Source organism: Catharus ustulatus, chromosome 31 (genome assembly GCF_009819885.2).
Source record: "Catharus ustulatus isolate bCatUst1 chromosome 31, bCatUst1.pri.v2, whole genome shotgun sequence".
Classification (NCBI taxonomy): domain Eukaryota; kingdom Metazoa; phylum Chordata; class Aves; order Passeriformes; family Turdidae; genus Catharus; species Catharus ustulatus.
The window spans coordinates 3,577,881-3,598,178 of record NC_046251.1 but is presented as its reverse complement, the minus strand read 5'-3'; the positions used below and the strand labels follow the sequence as shown (position 1 = coordinate 3,598,178).

Genomic DNA, 20,298 nt, shown 5'->3' with positions numbered 1-20,298 from the left:
CACGATGACCCAAAAGTGACCCAGAACCGAGACTGACAACCAGAACCTGGCTGCCATGGACAACCCTGCCAGGAACCAGAACCTGCCTGCCATGGACAGCCCTGCCAGGAACCAGAACCTGCCTGCCATGGACCAAAAACCTGCCAGGAACCAGAACCTGCCTGCCATGGACCAAAAACCTGCCAGGAACCAGAACCTGCCTGCCATGCACAGCCCTGCCAGGAACCAGAACCTGCCTGCCATGGACAGCCCTGCCAGGAACCAGAACCTGCCTGCCATGGACAGCCCTGCCAGGAACCAGAACCTGCCTGCCATGGACAGCCCTGCCAGGATCCTTTGCCAAGCACAGCAAAGTTGAGGAAGATCACAAGGTACAATCCCAGGATATCAGCATGGGTATCCAGGAGAGCTGGCTGGAGGATTCCTGCAACCCACACGTGCTCTGTGTTGTCTTCATCCCTCAGATAAGTAACTATTTCTGAGCAATTGCAAATACAAGACTGGTGTAAAAAGGAGTGTGTTTATAAACAGAAAGGATGGTTTGGTTAAAAATAAGAAACAGCAAACCTCTGGGTGTGGCTGCAACCTGGGCCTGAAGTTTTATAGCTTGCTTAGAAAATTGTTCATAACCCTTGCATCTTTGCATTTCTGGGTTATAAAATTGGATTTTACTGGCTGTTTTTTAAAAATTTGGCTGTTTACTGTTGGTTTGTTGGCATTTAGGATGTTTGGGGGAGGGTGGGCTGTGAGCTAGGCCAGGTTATGCACAGTGTTCCTGTTGCCTTCTAACAGCTCCGTTTTCCCTCATAATTTTCCAGGCTGCAGGCATCACTGCTCTCTCTGCCACTGAGCAAGGAAACCTGCTGCTGAATTTCTCAATGCTTGGGAAAAGTTTAATGGTTGCAAAGGATTGTGAGTTGCCAAGTGAGAATCCAATGTTCCATTTCCATTACTGGAGGGATTGCTGGGGAAGAGGGGGAGAGCCTGGAGCACAGACTATGCCTGGAACAAATGAACATTTTCTCTGGAAATTTAGAACACTCGGGCTTTGGAGTTGCTTTAGGCATCTCTCTCTGACCAGCTTTCTCTCTTTGTGCTTTTTCAGGGATCTGCAGGGGATGAGAAGAATCGTTTCCCAGAGACCTTTCTGCCAAATGAAGACAAGACAAGAAGACAGAAGTTTGAAGGGTAAGTGTTTGTTTCACAGCCTTGCCTGTAGTTCCTGAAGACACCAGGCTTGGCTGGCACTGCAGCCACCCTGGTTTCTGCTTCCTCATTGCTTCCTCATTTTGGGAGCAAAGAGAGAGGGAGGGATGGGGGAGAGCTGCCCCATCAGGGCAGCACCTGCTGAGTAGCTTGGCTACAGATGGGCAGCCCTAGGATTTTTGACTCCTTGCTCGGCTTGTGACCAGTATTTGCCAAAAGAAATTCCTAGAGTTGCTGCTACGTTTTGGATTCTACAGTTTAGTCATTGCAAATATTGTGTTGTCCTGTGGTGCAAGCAGTGGGGAATACTCAGAACCTGTAACCTGCCATCCCACAGGGCCTTTGCAGTGTCATTTTCCATAAAACACAAAGCTTTATGGAGATTCATGGAGTGGGCTCCTTTGGGAAAAGGGATGCATTGCCATGATCTGCTGGCAAACTTGCAAAAGAAAATAATCAGGATGTGCCTGCCAGAAGGGCTGGGAGGCTCTAAAACTCCTCTCCATAAAGAGGCAGTGGTTGGAATTCAAAAATCTTTGCAGGTCCTCTTTGAGTAAAGTGACTCCAATCATGGACTGTCTTCTGCCTGATGTGCTTTTTGGATGAACCCAACCAAATGTTTTCTCTATCCCTCCTTTTGTTCCAGAGATTTCTGCTGAACAAACCAAGAGAATGTGACAAGGAGCCGACCTGACCTCATACACTGAACAAGACAGAATTTATAGTGACTCTGACTGGAACCCAAGTGCCTTTACTGGGTCTCCAGGATGTAAATAGTTCCACGTTCTCTGTTTTTTTTTTGGATAGTTCCATGTTCTCTGTTTTTTTGTTCTCAGAAACAGTTCTGTTTTGTTTATTTTCTTACTGTTCAATGCAAAGCACCTGCATACTTTTGTGTTTGTTTTAAGTAAAGTTCCATTCTTTTCTCCTCCTGCCCTCCTCCTGTGTGTCTGTAGATCCAAAGTTCTTGTCTCAGCCAAGGAACACAGATGAAGAATTGAACACTTAAGGGGTAGAATAACACAAAAACAAAAAATGAACATCCAACCTGAATTTAGTTAGCCTCTATTGGGAATTTTCCTTTGAAGGTTTTTACTTTCAGAAAGGCACAGGCAAGTTCCGGTGGTGTGGGATTTAATTGAGCTTTAGTTGGACAAATACACGTTCTCAACATAGCAGTGAGATCCTGTTTGCAGTTTTGTTTTCCCTGGGTATGATATGAAGGTTTGATTATTGCCCCAGAGGGTTTTTATGCTGCTTCTTGATTTTTGGAGCATGGCACTGTGTTCTTCTGGCCTTCTGCCCTCTGCCACCAGTGCCCAAGCACAGAGTTTGGGTCTCTGTTTTGGATGCTGGGAAGGGGAAGCAAAAAAGAAAAGGATAAGGGGGGACGAGGGCGAGGTGCTCAGTCTCAGTTCGGAGGGGATGTCCCCGGTGGTCACTCACTGCTGTTGGGAAGCACGGGGGGCTCAGGGATCGGACGAGGGTGGGCGGAGGGAAGGGCTCCAGTGCCTCCGTTCCCCCCAATCCGCCCAGGGCGATCCCCCCAAACCTGCCCCCGGGGGGAGCCCACCCCCAAAAAAACAAGTGTGAGGAACAATAAGGACCCTCCCACCATCGGTGGTGGGATGGACCTGGGGGAGTCGAGGGAGGGGTGGCCAGGTCTGTCTGCTTTGGGAGAACACGGCGGGGACTCTTTGGGGAGCTTGCGGTTCGGGGACGCTGAGGGGTTTGGGGGATACACGGGAATGTGGGGGCTACTGAGGGATTGGGGGGTTGGACGATACTGGGGTGACTGCAGAGACTGGGGGATAGTGGATTTCTGGGGGAACTGAGAGATTGGGGGATACTGGGGTGTCAGGGATAATGGATAGAATGGGGAATTGGAGGATTCTATGGGGCCTGGGGGAGCTGGGGATTACTGGGGGGATTCGGGAATACTAGGGGGACTGGGGAAGCGGGGGAACTGGGGGATACAGGTGGGTCTGGGGGTGCAAGAGGATGCTGGAGGACTGGGAGGTTCTGGGGGATGCTGGAGGGACTGAGGAATTGCAGGGACTAATGAGGGGTTACTGGGGATTACTGAGGGTAACTGGTGGAAGCGAGGGGCTGGACCGTTGGGAGGACTTGGAGGACTTGGAGGACTGGGGGTACCAGGGAATTGGGGGTTGATGGGCAGAAAATAGAAAAGATACCCTCACCTGACAATGCAGCTGTATACCAATACATCAATGATATGCTTATGGGAGGAAAAGAAATAGAAGGAGTGGGAGACAGCCAACAGAAAATAATCTCCCCTTTAGAAAGCCTTGCTTTACAAATCCCCTCAGAGAAAATAAAGTGAAGTTTTTAGGAATTTGGTGGAAAGGAGCTATGACGTGTTCTACCTGATACCCTAACTTCTTTAGATCTGATTAAAATGCCAGAATCCAGGAAAGATCTCCAACAAGCTTTAGGATTATTAGTATTTTGGAGAAAACATTTCCCAGATTTTTCAATAATTGCTAGACCTCTTTATGATTTGCTGAGGAAAGGGGTAAAATGGGATTGGACTCCTTCACAGGAAGAAGCACTGCAATTGCGGATATTTGAAGCTACAGCTCATCAGGCCTTGGCTCCTATTCACGCCACAGATCCTTTCCAGGTAGAATGGGGGTTTGCCATCTCGGGATTGTCAGGACACATATGGCAACGGGGCCCAGAAGGCCCGACTAGGCCTGTTGGTTTTTATTCCCGTGGCTTTAAAGATGCTGAAAAAAGATACACTACCTGGGAAAAGGGGCTCTTTGTGGTTAGGTTGGCTCTCATAGAAGTAAAAAAAAAGGCACGACAACAATCTATTGTGCTGTGAGGCCCTTTCACAGTTATTGAAATGATTACTACTGGGACCCCCCTCCTGACGGGGTGGCCCAGAGGGCCACAGTTAGGAAGTGGTATGCCCAGATAGAGCATTACTGTAACACCTTCTCAGTGACAGAAGGAGCTGTAAAAACTCTGGCAATGCAAGAGACTGAGAGTTTGGCTAGCAACCAAGACAAACCCGTCTCAGTGACTAAAGTCACTCCTCCCTTCTGCCCCAAACAATCAACAAATTCTGTCTTCACTGATGCTTCTGCTAAAAGAGAGGGAAAGCTGTGGAAATACAGAGCAGTCGCCCTCCACACTTCCTCCAGTGAACGAATTATCACTGAAGGACAAGGCAGTGCTCAGGTTGGACACCTGAAAGCTGTTTGGAGTGTTTTCCAACGCAAAATGCAAAATACCTCCCCTGGTGCATTTAGAGTGACTCCTATGCCGTGTTTAAGGTATGTACTGAGTGGCTTCCTTTCTGGCAACAGAATGATTGGGAAGTTAACAGAATTCCAGCATGGCAAAAGGAAAAGTGGCAGGAAATTCTAAATATTGCAAGTCAAGGAAATTTTTCTGTGGGGTGGGTAGCTTCTCAGCAGACAGATGGTCATCCAGCTGGGGACTGGAACAATGCAGCTGATGAATTAGCCAGATTAAGCTCCCTTAAAAAGGACCAAATCACAGAGGACTGGGGGCACCTATTAGAATGGCTGCATGTAAAAAGACAGCACACAGGTGCAAAAGATTTGTACAAAGAAGCCCTTGCCCGTGGTTGGCCTGTCACCAGGGAAATGTGTAAAACATGCATATCGGCCTGCGAGCAATGTCGCAAATGGCTAGTGTTGGGGCCTCAGCTGTACTGCATGAATTTGAAATGTTTCAGGTTTAGGGAAGAATGGAACTGAGGGAATATAGAAGATGTCAGTCTGGTGAATACAGAGCTGAGAAAGTACAAGGATGTAACAGAAGATGGGAAAATACAAGGATGTATTAGAGAGGAGAAAGTCAATAGATGTAGCAAGCGAGATGCTAGGCAGGGCACCGAATAACTAGCTAAGCAAGATTTTAGATTAGAGGACAGTCATGAGAAAGTACAGAGCTTTCGCATAAGTATCAATAAGTATCTATAATGTACCATTAGAATGAGAACAAGGCCGCTCACTACGTGACAACTGCTCACTTGCTATGTGACAAGTGCTCTATAAATGTACAGGGACAGAGCAATAAACTTGGATTAGACCTGCATCACATTGGTGTGTGTGTCTCTTCCCTACTCGCCACTAACCCCCATTGATCCCATTCCCACTGCGCTCCGGCAGGCTAGAAAGACATCCTTTGGAAAATGACCCTCTGCACTTGATAAAGGGTAAAGTCTTATGGGACACGTGGCAGGTAGACTACATTGGTCCTTTCAGAAAATCAAGTGGTAAAAGTTTTGTGCTACTAGGAGTGAAAATAATATATGGGTTAGTCCAAGGTGAGGAATTCAAAGGAACTACAGGAGACAATACTGTTAAAGGATTCCAAGAGTGGTTTGGAACTTTCCCAAAGCTGCAGGAAATTTAATCTGATAACGGGTCCCATCTCACTGCTAAAGTAGTACAAGATTGGGCAAAGGAGGGGGGAATAAAATGGACTTTTCATACCCCTTACTACCCCCAGACTAACGGAATTGTAGCAAGGACAAACAGTCTCCTGAAACGACTCCTTAAACCATAGGAGGCTGGCTGGAAAGCTATAAGAGGTATAAATGATAGATGGGGAATAAACGGATGTCCCAAAATAACTGCCTTTTGTCTAAAAGCCCCAGGCACAATTCCTGTGCTACGGGGAACAAATGATCCCAAAAACCCATCACACTACCCTGGGCAACCTGTTCTAGTGGACCTCCCTCCTGTAGGAGAAATATCGCTAGTGCTGAAAACCCCTGAATAAAAAGGCATGGGTAGCCACCAACGCTATGGGAAAGGAACTTTGAATAAGCACCCGCTGGATAGTTCCGTCATTTTAATCTCCTGCTGCTTGCTGGCAGACTCTGTTGTGTTTACTTTTCACAGAAAGAACACCGAGGGACATGAAAACCAGATAAACCATGATAACAATGCTGGTTCTTCTCTGCATCCTACCACAACACCATGGCCAAATCCTGGCCGAGTGGCCATGGTCTGAAGCAACCTTCAGGTGCACCAGTGTCCCAGGGCCCTAGCCCAGTGATCATCGCCCAAACCTAGCGACCGTGGTACTGCATGACTCTGAGGTACATCGTGCAAGTGACTGGGGTTGGGACAAGAATGACTGAGCTAGAGTATCAACTGGAACAATTGGTGAAGAAGTTAAGGTAGGATGCAGAAAAGTGGAAAAATCTCATTACGAAAAATCTTCCATCATTGTGATCGCCAGATATTTGTTACAAATCGATGTTACCAGCAATTTGCACTCCAAAGTCATTTCAAAAATCTGCCCTACCAACAGCTTGAACATGCAACAAACAAACTGCCCTTATACCGTGTTGTCGCCAGAAAAATGTTGGTAATTATATCTTGGACCACAGCACCAACAATGCTAAGATCACAAAGCTTTGCAGAGACGAAGCGACTGACTGCTGATATAACTTTACTCTAACCAAATCAATCTATATAACATATAATTGGCAAAATAACCCAGCAGATAATCCAGACATGAACAGTCTAACTTACAGGTTCGAAATAAACGCTGCGGCAAAACCCACACTGACTGCAGTAATCACATAGCATGGTGTAAGCATGCCTTTAGTGCTGGATGACAAACACAATGTTTTCCCCTCCTTCATGGTAACACAAGGTGATGATGTAGCAATAAAATGCAGATTAATTACTGGATCCCTTATTGAACCTATACACAGTAATGGCACAGGACCTCATGGTCTTGTTCTGTCTTGTGAAATCCAAAATCAGAATTGTTGGTTAAATTTAACTGCTATACAGTTTTCCCATAAAATCATATATGGTAAAAACAATTCAAAATGCTGGGGAGAACTCAATGTTAATGTTGTAACAACAACCACCATATCACCAGTTATGCTAAGCCCGAAAATTTTTGAAATTGAACCATACGAGGTTAGGAGATCTGACCAACAACTAATATTGTTAATCCAACCTGGTCACTTAAATAATTCAAATTGTCAATGAAAAACAATGTCTCAGACATCCAACCAGCTTGCTATACCTTTTCTGCAAACCTCTTTTGAGGGGTGGACAACCTGGCTGCGATGGCGTCATTTTTCTAAAACACAAATAGCCAGAGACATAACCGGTGTTATGGGAGCAGGATTGGGAATTTTGAATAGTATTGATTCAGAAGTGCTAATGAATAACCTGGCTAGCACAACTGGAGATTTAACCAAATTACAACAACCTCTACAATCATCCCTAGCAGCTTTAGGAACCCAAGAGTAGTTGTTATCAAACAAATCATCAAATTGGGAAAAGGTAAATGGGAATGACCACAAATTGACTATTGTGGCACTCAGTGCCACCCAAAATAACACCTCTTTGGCCCTTAGCTGTATCCAGGCTCAATTGTGGATGCAGTCGGTTGCTGCCTCAATTATAAGAGGAGGCGAGGAAGGCACTCTTCCTACTGAAACTTGGAAAATAATCTGGGATAGTGCCACTGACTTTGAAAGAGAATTCCAGTCCTGGTGGAACCTGCTAAATTTTACCTACGACCCCAGCACAAACACAGCCACGGCCTTTGTACTGACAATATGCAAAGCTCCAGTGCATTCAATATTCCCTGTCATTGCTTTTTAGGGCCGAATCATGATGGAGCCATTCTCTATCCTTTCCAGCATAGAGAATGGGCCCGTCAAATTGATGGGAAGTGGCAAACTGTTAATTTGGAAACTTGCATTGTCCGGGAACATCCAGGGTTTATCTGTGAAAGGAATGCAATCAGAGCTCAAGATATTTGTTTAGACACAGAACAGAATGATTGCAACTTTGAAAATCATCCAAACGAAATTCCTGAAACAGCAGTGGTATATATATATAGGCAATGGGTGTGCATGCTTAAGAGCTGCATGTAATAGTGCTTTTGTAGAAGACTGAGTAGTGACTACAAAAATCATTCAAATCTTTGTGTCTGTAACTTTACTAAAATTGCAAGATGTGATTTTTTTCCTTTTGTAGCCCCTGTTATTTTTCATTACCTTTTAACCATATGATTTAAGATAAAATTTGATATTAATTAAAATTGCTTATTTTAGTTATGCTGCATTTTGAATAATAATTATTTTGATTGCGTTATATTTTCAATATTGATTTTAAATTAAAATTAGTTTGGTCATATTGTATTTTGAATTGAAATTGATTATTTGCTTTGTAATCAGAAATTGATTTTTTCTTTCTGAATTAAAAATTGAATCATTGAAATTTGATTCTTTGTTTGTTTTCTTTTTACCTGTTTTCTTTCCCTTATCTTTTTCCTACTTTTCTATTCTGTCCATCTTCCTGTCTCTGTTTTTCCAGGATACGCTACCAACTCGGACAAGTGCTGAAGACTTTGGAACAGCGCCACAAAGGAGCGCTCCTGACAATGCTCGTGAGGCACGGGGTGGCGTAAGGGTCGGTCCGAGGATTCCCTGATCTGCCTCACGACCATCGAAATGACTGGAGACCCTGAGACCCTGAGACCACACCACAGGCTTAGGACAGGAGTTACTGCCCTGGCTGAGGTGGATGCTTGCCCAGGGACTGTGCCCAGGTGTGTGCTGGACTGTCACGGTACGCTGCGTTCGAGCAGGTACGGGCTGGAGGAGTCGTACTTTCTGCGCCTGCTTCCCAGAGAACAGGCCCCACACACAATAGTCCATCAGTCTCCCCACCTTTTGGCCAGAGACCACTCGCCTTGGATAAGAAATATAAATTGATTACTTTTTGAAGAGACTTTTTCAGATCTTTCTTCCCACGGATGGAAGACATCAACAGATGACCCGAGGATGACGTCCCACCTGTTGGTAACTATTCCCCCATTCTTTCTCTCTCTCTCTCTCTCTCACCACTTTTACTACATTTCCTTTATTTCTCTTCCCTCTATTGCAAAACTGAGTTGTTGGCACTAAATAAACCGCATTGCTGTTTGCTGCTGAATAATATTTTAGTCCCCTTCTCGTTTGTCTTTTGCACCCTGGGGTCAAACGAACCATCATGACCCCTGCTCAGGTTGAGCAGACTGTGACAAGGAGGATTAGCCATTTTGCAATCTACTCATTTGTTTGGGCTAATTGTGTTACACTGTGTGGACTTTGATTCCTTGCGAGCTTTTATTCCTTCATAGAATTAGGATATTACCATCTCCTCATTGAAAACCATTTGCAAACTCAAGAATGGCCTTTTTTTTGCCTCTGTGTAGTGTTGTTTTCTAAAGTGACTCTCAACAGATGACCTTAAGGCTAATGAGTATCTCCTTTGAGATGGGAAGCAAACATCCAAATCTGTCACATCCTCAGGCTATGGCAAGAAATTTGGGAAGTTTGCTTCTTTTTGAAACTATTTGACCAATTGGGAAGTCAAGCTTTTCTGAATTGAAGATTCTTAAATGCCCTGAGCTGGCAGAGCACGACAGCGTTTGCTGATGGTTTGAGCCATTCCTAAGATTCCTGTCACACTCTCTTAGACATTTGGGCCAAGGGATTCCTTCCAACCTGGGCCACTTTGGGTGGGCTGAGGGCTGCCCCAGGGCAGGTGGCAGTGTGTGCAAAGGCCCTTTGTGACATGGTGCAGCATGGTCACCATGGCATGGAACGGTGTCAAAGGACCCTTTGTGATGTGTGGTGACCTAAGAGCTGATGGTGACACAGGCACGCCACAGAGCTCGGAGCACGCGACGGGACAGGACGCGACAGAGCGGTGCTGTGAGGAGCCCCTACACAGCACACTCATTCGTGTCTGACCCGGAGCTTTTCCGAGGCTTTACTCCTCCAGGTGACCTCGTGGCAAGACTGTGGGACTTGGTGGCCCGTGGCCTTCCCGAGGCTTTTCTTTTGCAGGTGCACTCGCGGCAGGTGCAGTCGCGGGACTTGGCAATCTGAATCGATTACGAGGAGTCTCCTGTCCTTGTGGCAGGAGCCCTCAAGACCAGAGTGCAGGACTTGCTGTCCTGCAGCCTTCCTGAGGCTTCTTGGTCGTGAGTGTCTTCAAGGCACAACTGCACGACTTGCTGCCTCTCAGCTTTCCCAAGGCATTCTTATACTAGGTGCCTTCGAGGAAAGACTCCGGCATGGCGAGCAAACTTCTCAGCCCCTTCAAAGTGTTCAGAAGTAAGAAAAAGAAAAGTGCTGGAGTTTTCCCACCACAACAGCCTGGAGAACTGGATACTTTTCAGCAAATGCAAGAGGGTGAGTGGCACAGCTGGACCACAGGGCTGAGGGCTGCTGTCAGCTTGGCCCCATCCCATCCCGTCCCATCCCATCCCATCCCGTCCCATCCCATCCCATCCCATCCCATCCCATCCCACACACTGTGAACATGGCCAGGGACAGGAAGGAACAGCGGCCGGGCTGACACCCCAGTAGCAGCAGTGCTCCATCCCCTGGGGCATCCCGGGGCTGTCCCTGCCTGGGGAGCACAGGGCTGGGCTGTGCTCTCCGGCCTCTCCCACAGCCCCTCAGCTCTGGCTGTGCTCTCTCTTTGCCAGATGCAGCCATGGACAGGACACAAGAGCAGGACCCAGCCCGTGGCCGCTTCCGCCTAGCACTGAAGGTACCTGCAGCCATCCCCACCTGTGCTGGGCCTGCTGTCACTGCTCAGCCCAGCACAGCACTTGCAGCATGCCATGGAACTTGCCTCTCTTCCCTATCCTCTGCTCTCCTGCAGATGTTCCGAAAGTTCCTAAACGTTCAACGTAGAAAGACCAGCACCACAGAAACAGAGAGCACAGCCAAGCCTGACACCAGCCTGACTGAGCTCCAGGCAGAGCCTGATGTCAGCCCAGATTCACCTGAGCGCTCAAACAACTCTGACACTACAATGAATGATGACAGGGCAACTGCTGACATGGCAGTGACTGAGGACATGACCATCCCAACCGCCGACACCGGAGAGACTCAGGGCATCACAAATATTGACACCACTCCCACTCCCACTCTGAGCCAGGAACTCATACTGGACTATTTCAAGGAACCTTCAGTTTCTTCTCAGCAGCATGTAAGCAGCCTGGGGCCAGGGCTCGAAGCCGCACAGGATTGGGTGCCCACTCATGCCATTGTCACTGCGTCCCCTAAGTCCCCAAGGCCAGCACAGTGTGGTGGGGAGGAAAGCTTTTCTTGGGGAAAGCTGGGCAGTTGCTCCCTTGGACAGCGCTCCAAGTATTCCCCACCCCCTCCAGGTGCCAGCCATGGTGAAAAGCATTCACCAGAGACTTGTGTCCTGTGCCACTGTGGGTGTCAGTCTGCGCACTGAGATTCGGAGGCTGGCTGAAGAACACCCTGCTGACGTGGTGCTGACCCTCCTGTGCTGTGCCCCAACGTGTGACAGGTACGAGGCCCACATGCCTTGAGAGTTCAGGGCTCACCAGCCTTTAGGGCCCATTGCCCCGTACAGCCTGTCCAATGGGGTCTGCCAGACAGGTGGAGAGGTCCAGGACCCTCAGGCCCCTCTGTTTCCTGGGCCTGCTGCCATGCTCCCTCCCTGCCCCTCAGGGCACTGTGGTTCTGTCACCTGGGCCCCACAGCCGCACAGGGCATGGTACTGTGACTGACACAGAGCTCCAATCCCACAGAGCTGCTGCAAGGATGTGGAGAGCCATAGGCTCTTCAGGACCAACAGTGGAGAAGGTGCTGCCAACTCTGCTCTGTGTCATGGAGGACTGGCCTCTGCACAGCACATGCACCTCTGATGGGGACAACAAAGATGTTTTTGCCCTGTCTGTGAGTTCCTGGAACTGGCCTTTGCTCGCTCCCCAGTCACCTCTCCAGCAGCTCTCCATCCTCTCTGTGCCTCAGGCACTGGGTTGAACCCTGGGCTAGGGACAGGCTCAGGGGGCACCAGGCCCGCTGCTCCCCTGCCTCTCCCCTCGGGCCCTGCCCCACGGATACCTCGGCACTGAGTGCTGTCTCACACTGGTTCTTTTGCAGGCAACTCTGGTGATCTGGCTAATTGTGCCTCAATGCCACAAGGCAATGATCCTTTATTCCTCCCGCCTATTTGTGGCTCTGCTCTTCCATGTTGTCATCACCACACAGCAGATGCCAGAAGAAGTCGATAACTTCTGGAGAGAATGCCGGGAGAAACACTGCCTTCCCAGCAAGCCCAATAGGTCCCAGCCCTCCCATCCTTCCCATGCCCTGGTGGCCAGCACCAGTGTTCCCAGTGTGACCTGGACTTTGCTCTGCACACAGGTTTGCAGTGCAGGCCATGAAGGCTCTGCTCTTCTGTCTGCACTATGACCCTGAGGTGATGGCCATGGCGCGCAAGCGTGGCTGGGACACCCTGCTCTGTCCTGACACCCAGCACTATGCTGTGGGTCTGCTGGCCAGGTGAGACCCCCCATTTCCCCTCTGCCCCTGAGATTTGTGCTCTGTGCCCAGGATGCCCCACATAGTCACCGTGGTCATGGACCACAGGGCCTTGGCACCGAGGAAAGGCCAAGAAAACTGGAAAAGGCTGGGAGAGGAAGTGCCCACAAGTGGCACCCTCCCAAAGTTCCCACATCACCTCCAAAGGCAAAGACTGGATGTCTATGAGTCAGTCCTGAGAGAAGTTTGCCTGCCCACCATAGTGTCTTGGTGCCTTTTTCCCCCCGCCAGGGAGATGCGCCGTGCCTCCCTCTCCTTGTGTTCTGGGATTGCACACCGCCTGCTTGGGTGGTTCAGCAGAAAAGAGGCACGCTGGGATCTGCCCTTCCTGGCATTCCTTGTGGAGGTGAGCCTGATGGCCAGCACTGCCTCGCTGAGCTGCCTCCCCGCTCTCTGCCCTCTTGTCGCCACAGGTGCCTGGGATGGTGCCCATGCCCTGTGATGCTGCCTGGGGCCAGCCCTGTGCAGTTCCAGGCTCCTGCTGCCTGGGTCCCCTGTCACTGCCCTGTGCCTTTCAGGTCTTAGATTGCCTGGACTTGAGTGAACATGGTGACAGCATCCTTGAGATCATGTCAAGGCATGTGCAGAGCACCTGCAGGGAGAGGCGTCGCCTGGCGCTCAGAGGCCTTGTGGTGCTCAGCAAGGATGTCTCGATGGTGAGAAGGGGGCAGCGGCTGAAGCTGTGCTGGGGAAAGCAGCCCCTCGGGCTGGCTGGGCTTCAGGAGCTGAGGCAGACGCTCCCAGTTCTCCTGTCTCATCTCCCTCAGTTCTTCGGGACAGGCCTTTGGCCCCTGGGCCCTGCAGCAGCAGGGTGGGGTTGTAGAGCCAGGGCGGTGTTGGGGGTGCAGCCATTCATGGCTTCACAGCACAGCCTTGTCTTCCACACAGGCCATAAAATTGTGCAGCCTCTCTCAAAGTCTTTTGAAGCTGCTGGGTGATGCAGATGGAGAAGTGCTTGGCATGACCCTCCGTGTGTTCACAAATGTGCTCCAGGATAAAGACATCCTGGTATCCAGCACCACCGCACCAAAGCTGGCCAAGGCACTCCTGGCGCTCTTGGACAATGTAAGGCTCTGTGTCCTCAGCCACGGGCACTGGCTGCTGCCCAGAAACTTTGTGTCCTGTGGATTATTTGGGCCATTATTCAGGGAAGCTGGAATAGTTGGTGCTGAGGTTTTTTCCTTTCTTCCAGGACAACAGCCATGTGCAGCTCCTCTCCCTTGACCTCTTCTGCAAGGTGATGGAATTGGTAGTAGACGAGGGAAAAAAGCCCCTTAAGTCAACTGTGTGCCAGAGCCTACTCCCGCTTTTATTCCACTGCCATGATGAAAATCAGCATGTGGCAAAGGTGAGGACACTTGGGCTGCTGGTGCATCCCTGGGAGGAGGCTCGGCTGCCTCCTGCTCTGGTGCCTGGCGGGCTGCAGCCTCCTGCAGGCCTTGGCACAGGGACGTGGGTCCTGTGCCCTGAACTGCGGTGCCATCTCCACATGTCTGCTGCTCTCCAGGCCGCTCGGGAAACGCTACGTTGTTCGACAAAATTCCTGAAGAAGAAGAGACTCATGCAACTGGTGCAGACAGAGAAGCTGTGGATATTTGCTGAACGCCTGGTAAGGACGGCCTGGAAGGCCCAGCCTCAGCCTGGAGAAGCCCCCTGCCCGCGGTGCTCACTGTGTGCGCTCGGCAGCTGCGGCCCTGCCCAGTGCTGACCCAGGGGCCGCACGGGCTCTTCCCCAGGCTCCTGTGGGCCCGAGCCCGGTACCCACAGAGCCCCAGCACAGCGGGGCTGCGGGACAGGGCGGCACCGCAGCTCCCCGGGCAGCACCCGGACCTCTGCCCCTGCAGAGCCCGGTGCCAGCGGCTGCTGGCCGTGCCTCAGGGCTGTGCGGGCTGGGGAGGCCGGGGCTGGGTGCGGGCAGCGCCTGGCAAAGGGGCAGAGCCCGCCCTGACCCTTCCCTGCCGCCGCTCTCTGCAGCTGGCCGAGGACAGGAGCCGAGCGGCCGAGCACCTGCGCCAGGCCCTGCCGTACCTGCAGAGCCCACAGGAGCCCCTGCAAGCGGCGGCCATCAGGTTCATGGGTGAGCCCAGGCTCCCTCCCCGCCCCGGCGCAGCTGGGCCCCAGCTCCGCCTGCTGCCCCGGCAGCGCCATCCGGGCCCGGCTCCGCGGAGCCCCGGCTGCCCTCAGGGCTGGTACCGCCCTCTCGCAGCCGTGCCCTTGGGCGTCAGGGTGCGGCAAGGGCCCGGGCTGAGCCCTGCCGGGCCAGGAGGGCGAGTGGCCACAGGGCTGGCAGCGCCGCTGGCAGGGAGCTGTGCCGCTGGGGCCGTGACCCGCTCTGTGTTCTCAGTGCTCGCCGTGAGGAGCTTGAGAGGGCAGAAGGAAGAGCTCCAGGTGGTGAATGAGGGTGAGTGAAGGCAGCGGGCTGTCAGCGGGGGCTGGTGGTGGGAGCTGCAATCCCTGCCCTGGCTGCTGAGGGCTTCGCTCCCTGTGTGGACAGGGGGTGGTGAGGACAGAGCACAGAGAGATTTCAGATTGAGGGGCGTTGTGGCCAGCACCTGGCAGCTGATCCCATTGTCCTCTCCTCTCCTCTCCTGTGGCCATGGCAAGAACTGGCTGGGATGGCCCTGGCAGGAAGGTCCCCTTGGATTCCCACAGATCCGGCCTGTGACCGTGGCTGTGTTCCTGTCTCTTCCAGCCCTTCAAGCCCTGAGCACAGTTTACAGCCCTTCAGAGACAAACGGAGAGATATTGAAGAAAGAGCTGCAGAACCATGCTCATCTGCTGGCTCAGAAGAACCAGCATCCCTTTAAGACCTCTAGATTCCCTGGAATATGAGGCTGCCATGAGACCAGAAGAGACCAGCTGGAGCTCCAGGCACAGCTGATGATTGGCACAGCTGAGCCTGTGGGAAGGTCGCGTGGCTTCAGCCCGCTCCCTGCTTGTACATCATGCTCTCCCTCCAGCCTGCAGACGCTTCTTCCCTCCACTATTCCTTCCTTTTCACTGCTCACTCCCTCCAGCCCTCAGACTGTGCCCATCCCTTTTCTCCCCCTCCCTCTCATCCCTTTGCTTTGCATTCCATCAATAAAGTTTGGCTTCTTCACTTTGCCTGCATCTCTGTGGAGCTCAAGCGGAGCAAATCCGGAGCCCTGGGACACACAAGCCCCTCCTGCCGTTCTGTTCCACACTGTGTCCTGTGCAAAGAGTCAGAAGAACAAGGGCAGATCAGGCTGGAAAGTGCTCTGTGCTGAAGACCTAGTTCCACAACACTGTGGAGTTCAAGTTCTTGCTGAGCACCCGGAAGCCCCAGGGTTTTGGAAGAGCCGATCTGATTTTGCTCTGAAGGCAGAGGGATTCTGAATCCCAGGAGAGATTCCATGGCAAGCATCCATGAAAGGCAAAGGAACTTGGAATGCTGGAAGATTTCAAGAACACCTTCCTAAAAGCACACCAATGCTCCATCCCTGCACAGGTCCGGAAGAGGGCAGACCCAAAGATCATCAGGACTTACCAGGGAGCTTTGGATGTGCCAAAGAGAAAATGAAGCAGCAGCACAGTGCCCGAGACTCGGAAGTGTGACCATGGCAGTGTCCAGAGCGCTGTCAGGCAGTGCTGGGATCCTGGGTGCGGTTCTGGTCCCCACAAGTGAGGAATCGCAGACCCTGCCTCAGACCCAGTCAGAAAGCCAAGCAGGGGAGAGCAGAGGGAGGGCACCCTTGCAGTCTCTCTTGGGCAATGCTGCAAAACAGCCCCTGCTGCTCCCTCCTCCACCTGCGTTTGGGGTGTGCTGACGGCAGAGCCAGCCAGGTTGTGCTCTGGTGTGCCAAAGCCTGTTGAGAGCGGGCATGAAAAGTGCTGGGTGCACAGCCCAGAGTCCTGCAAGGTGCTGGTCAGAGCGTCCTGCAGGAGCAGGGCTCTGCGCTCTGGCCGGCAACAGCCTGCTTTTGCTGCTGTGACTGCAGGCAGGAGCTGAGGCAGGAGAAGAGGCAGCAGGCAGCTTTTCTTTCTCAAGGGCCTGGGGCTGCACGTCTGAACCTCCACCTGGAAACACACTTGGGGGAATATAAGTTGAGCTGGAGTGCCTGTTCTGAAAGGCCCAGAAGTAATTCAGCCTTGCCAGGGCTTCTGAAGAGTATCTTCGTGCTCCTGGGGAAAGCTACACATTTGAGGAAATGCCTTTGGAAAACAGGGGCTTGCTTCTTGTCTTGGGGTGATTTTATGATACTGTATCCCCTATCACCTGCTCTATGCCCAGACATGGGTCTGCAGTATTTAAGCTAGGCCACGGGGAAGCTGGAGGAGCTGGAGGAATTCTTTCAGCGTGGTTTCACAAATCTCCCCATGGGGAGGGAATGCCATCTTCAGAGCACACACCCCATTCAGGACATTTCTGCCAAAATTGTCTCAAATCGAGACTGGTCAAGGAAAGTGATTCCCAGGGAGCACCCAGTGAGATAGGTGCAACTCTCCCCCTGTGGCAGGATGTCCCCCCTCCTCTCTAGCCCAGTAAGCTTGTCTGCTGTGTCCTTCAGCTGGTGCACGTGGGTGAGATAACCCAGGTCAGACAGTGAGTTATCTCTGGCACCAAGGAGATGAGACTTTTGGCTTACAGGGACCATGCCTTGCCTTGAAAGCCAGAGGTAGAGAGATAAGCCAGGAATCCTTGGTTGAAAAGGCACTACTTTACAACTACAAAAGGAACACAAGTTTTCACAGAGGCAGAAGTCTCCTACACACTCCCTGGAAACGTGTAGGACTCCTCTCCAAACCTTGGGCACATCTTCATGGTTACTTTTCTGGAATCTGAGATCAAAGGATCTCATGTATGCCCATCTACGGGCAACTGGATGGCAAGATACATTGATACATTGCTGCTCAGAACCCCAGTGGAAATTGTTCTTCTTGCGGGTGAACAAGTTGAGAGGGCTCACAATCTGACTGTACTTGGCAATGTGCATTCTCCAAAAGCCGAAGGCACCTAGGAAAGCTTGTGTTTCCTTCTCGCTGGTTGGTGGAGACATCGCGGTGATCTTGTTGCTCACTTCATTGGGGATCTGGCCTTGTCCATCTTGGCACTTTACTCCCAGGAGCTGGATCTCTCGGGCAGGTCCTTTGACTTTGCTCTTTTTAATGGCGAAACCAGCTCCCAGCCAAATCTGGTTGATCTTTTTTCTCCTTTCCCAAATACCTCCACTGCTGTGTTGTCCCACACAGTGATGTCATCGATGTATTGCAGGTGTTCTGGAGCTTCACCCTTTTCCAGTGCAGCCTGGATCAGTCCATGGCAGATGGTGGGGCTGTGTTTCCACCCCTGGAGCAGTCGGTTCCAAGTGTACTGCACACCCCTCCAGGTGAAAGCAAACTGAGACCTGCACTCTGCTGTCAGAGGAATGGAGAAAAATGCATTGACAATGTCAATGGTGGCATACCACCTTGCTGCCTTGGACTCCAACTCGTACTGGAGCTCCAGCATGTCCTGCATGGCAGCGCTCAGCGGTGGAGTCACTTCGTTCAACGCACGATAGTCCACAGTCAATCTCCATTCCCCATCAGACTTGTGCACAGGCCAGATGGGGCAGTTGAAGGGTGAGTGGGTTTTGCTGACCACTCTTTGGCTCTCCAGCTCACGGATCATCTTGTGGATGGGGATCACGGCATCTCGATTCGTCCGGTACTGCCGGCGGTGCACTGTTGAGGTGAAAATTGGCACTTGTTGCTCTTCCACCTTCAGGAGTCCCACTGCAGATGGGTTTTCTGACAGGCCAGGCAAGGTGTTCAACTTCTTAATGCCCTCTACTGCTACAGCAACTATTCCAAAAGCCCACCTGTAACCCTTTGGGTCTTTGTAATAGCCACTCTGGAGGAAGTCTATGCCTGGAATACATGGAGCCTCTGGTCCAATTACAATTGGATGTTTTTGCCACCCCTTCCCAGTCAGGCTCACATCAACCTCCAGCAAACTCAATTCCTGCAATCCCCCCAACACCCCAACAATGGAAACAGCTTCTTCCCCCACTTGTCCTGATGGTATCAGGGTACACTGTGCACCAGTATCAACTAATGCTTTATGTTTTTGTGACTCTGATGTGCCAGGCCATCAGATCTACACCGTCCAATAGACCCTGTTATCCCATGCCTCTCCCTGACTAGAGGCAGGGCCCCTCTAGGCCTGGCTATTATTTCCTTCCTGGGCATACATAGCAGAGGTTCCTTCAAGTGGGACTGACAGATTATCCTCCTTTCTGTAATACCCTGCACCTTGATTATGGGAGGTTGAGGCTACCTTCAGTTTAGCAGAACTCCCTTGTTTAGTGCTTCCCTCCCTGAGCTGACGCACCCGTGCTGCCAGGACAGAAGTGGGTTTCCCATCCCATTTTCCATGTCTTCCCCATGGTCACAGAAGAAGAACCACAGGTCAGATCGTGGGGTGTACCCTCTCTCCCTAGCTGGGGTCGTCGAGCTCAAACTTTCGGGCCTGTGACTCACACTGGTGTTGCACTGATTTTCCTCATCTCCTCTCTCATCCCTCTCATCTCCTCTTCAAACTCCTCTTTGAGTTCTTTAACCGCATCAGAGACATGAGCTTGCATTGGGGCATTGATTATGCTCTCAAAATTTTTCAGCTTGTTAGCAACAGAACCCACTGTCTCTTTGTTGCTATTGGCATTAATTGTTGCAATGAAGGTGGTATATTGAGATGGCCCCAGGTTAGCCAGATTCCACAGAATCTGCCCTGTGCACCTGACCTTGTCATGGTCATTGTCATGCTGTCCAGCCCTCCCAAAGAGCACCTGCAGTACGGCCACTTCTCTCAGCTGTTGGATCCCTTCCTCAAGGGTCTTCAAGTGCATATTATGGTGGTGGTCCTGCATTCTCTCTCTGTGGACGAACCTCTCTCTTACACTCATTAAAAGCTGCTCCCAGAGGGAAGGGGGGACCTGTCTCACTTACCTGATTCACACCTGAATCCTGGCTCATAGGTTCCAAATTCCTTGCCTCAGTACCATCCAGTTGCACACCTATACCCATAAGGTCCCAGACCCGAAGTAACCAAGTTGCAAAAGCCTCCCGGCCCTGTCATACAATGTCTTTTCACAGATTACGGAGATTTTCATGCCACAGGGACTCGGTGATGATCTCAACCTCTGGTTTCACTGGGGGGACTGCTTCTGGCTGTGACTGCCCTTGTGGTTTAGTTGGAACCTGGACAGATGTAAGGTTTCTAGGGTCCACTGCAGCATCATTGGATTCTCCCTCTTTAGGGCAGGAGGATTGTAGGAGAGTACAGGTGGTGATGGTGGGCAGGACGGTCGGGACAAACGGAGAGATCTCCATAGGCAGGTCTTGGAACTTGTGTTTATTGCAAAAGGGCGTGGGTAAAGAGGGCCCGGCCAGGAGCTGCCAGTTGCAGTTTGGAGCAGGGCAGAAGGAAAGTGGGGGGTGTAGTAAGATTCTAGAGGGCTAAGGGCTAAGAGGTAAGAGGATGGTAAGGGAGGGAAGTAAGTAAGAGGTAAGAGCAGGAAGTAAGAGTGAAGTTCCCGTTACAATACAATAAATCTTCTTCTGTGTTGAATATTCTAATTTCCACTAACCAATCTAATACATGATACAAATCCTATAGCATTTCCATATAGCCTATAAGAATCATTACATTACCATACTATGTTACACTTCAAACTACAGTAATTTCA

At 50.9% G+C, this 20,298-nt stretch overlaps 1 protein-coding gene and 2 long non-coding RNA genes across 3 annotated transcripts; all 3 read left to right on the top strand.

The window, feature by feature from the left end:
- Positions 1 to 815: 815 nt before the first annotated feature.
- LOC117008940 lies at positions 816 to 2,029 on the top strand. The gene is made up of 3 exons (XR_004420403.1): positions 816 to 924; positions 1,106 to 1,188; positions 1,853 to 2,029. It is a non-coding gene; the product is annotated as an uncharacterized LOC117008940 (long non-coding RNA).
- A 9,470-nt stretch (positions 2,030 to 11,499) lies between these two features.
- LOC117008938 lies at positions 11,500 to 12,233 on the top strand. The gene is made up of 3 exons (XR_004420402.1): positions 11,500 to 11,570; positions 11,815 to 11,962; positions 12,170 to 12,233. It is a non-coding gene; the product is annotated as an uncharacterized LOC117008938 (long non-coding RNA).
- Positions 12,234 to 12,435: 202 nt separating this feature from the next.
- On the top strand, positions 12,436 to 15,613 carry LOC117008987 (maestro heat-like repeat-containing protein family member 7). Its single transcript, XM_033083132.1, has 9 exons — positions 12,436 to 12,571; positions 12,842 to 12,956; positions 13,129 to 13,266; positions 13,538 to 13,675; positions 13,803 to 13,958; positions 14,118 to 14,219; positions 14,585 to 14,687; positions 14,955 to 15,011; positions 15,303 to 15,613. The coding sequence occupies exons 1-9, from the start codon at positions 12,450 to 12,452 to the stop codon at positions 15,440 to 15,442; spliced, it is 1,071 nt and encodes a 356-aa protein (XP_032939023.1). The 5' UTR covers positions 12,436 to 12,449; the 3' UTR covers positions 15,443 to 15,613.
- The last annotated feature ends 4,685 nt before the right edge of the window (positions 15,614 to 20,298 follow it).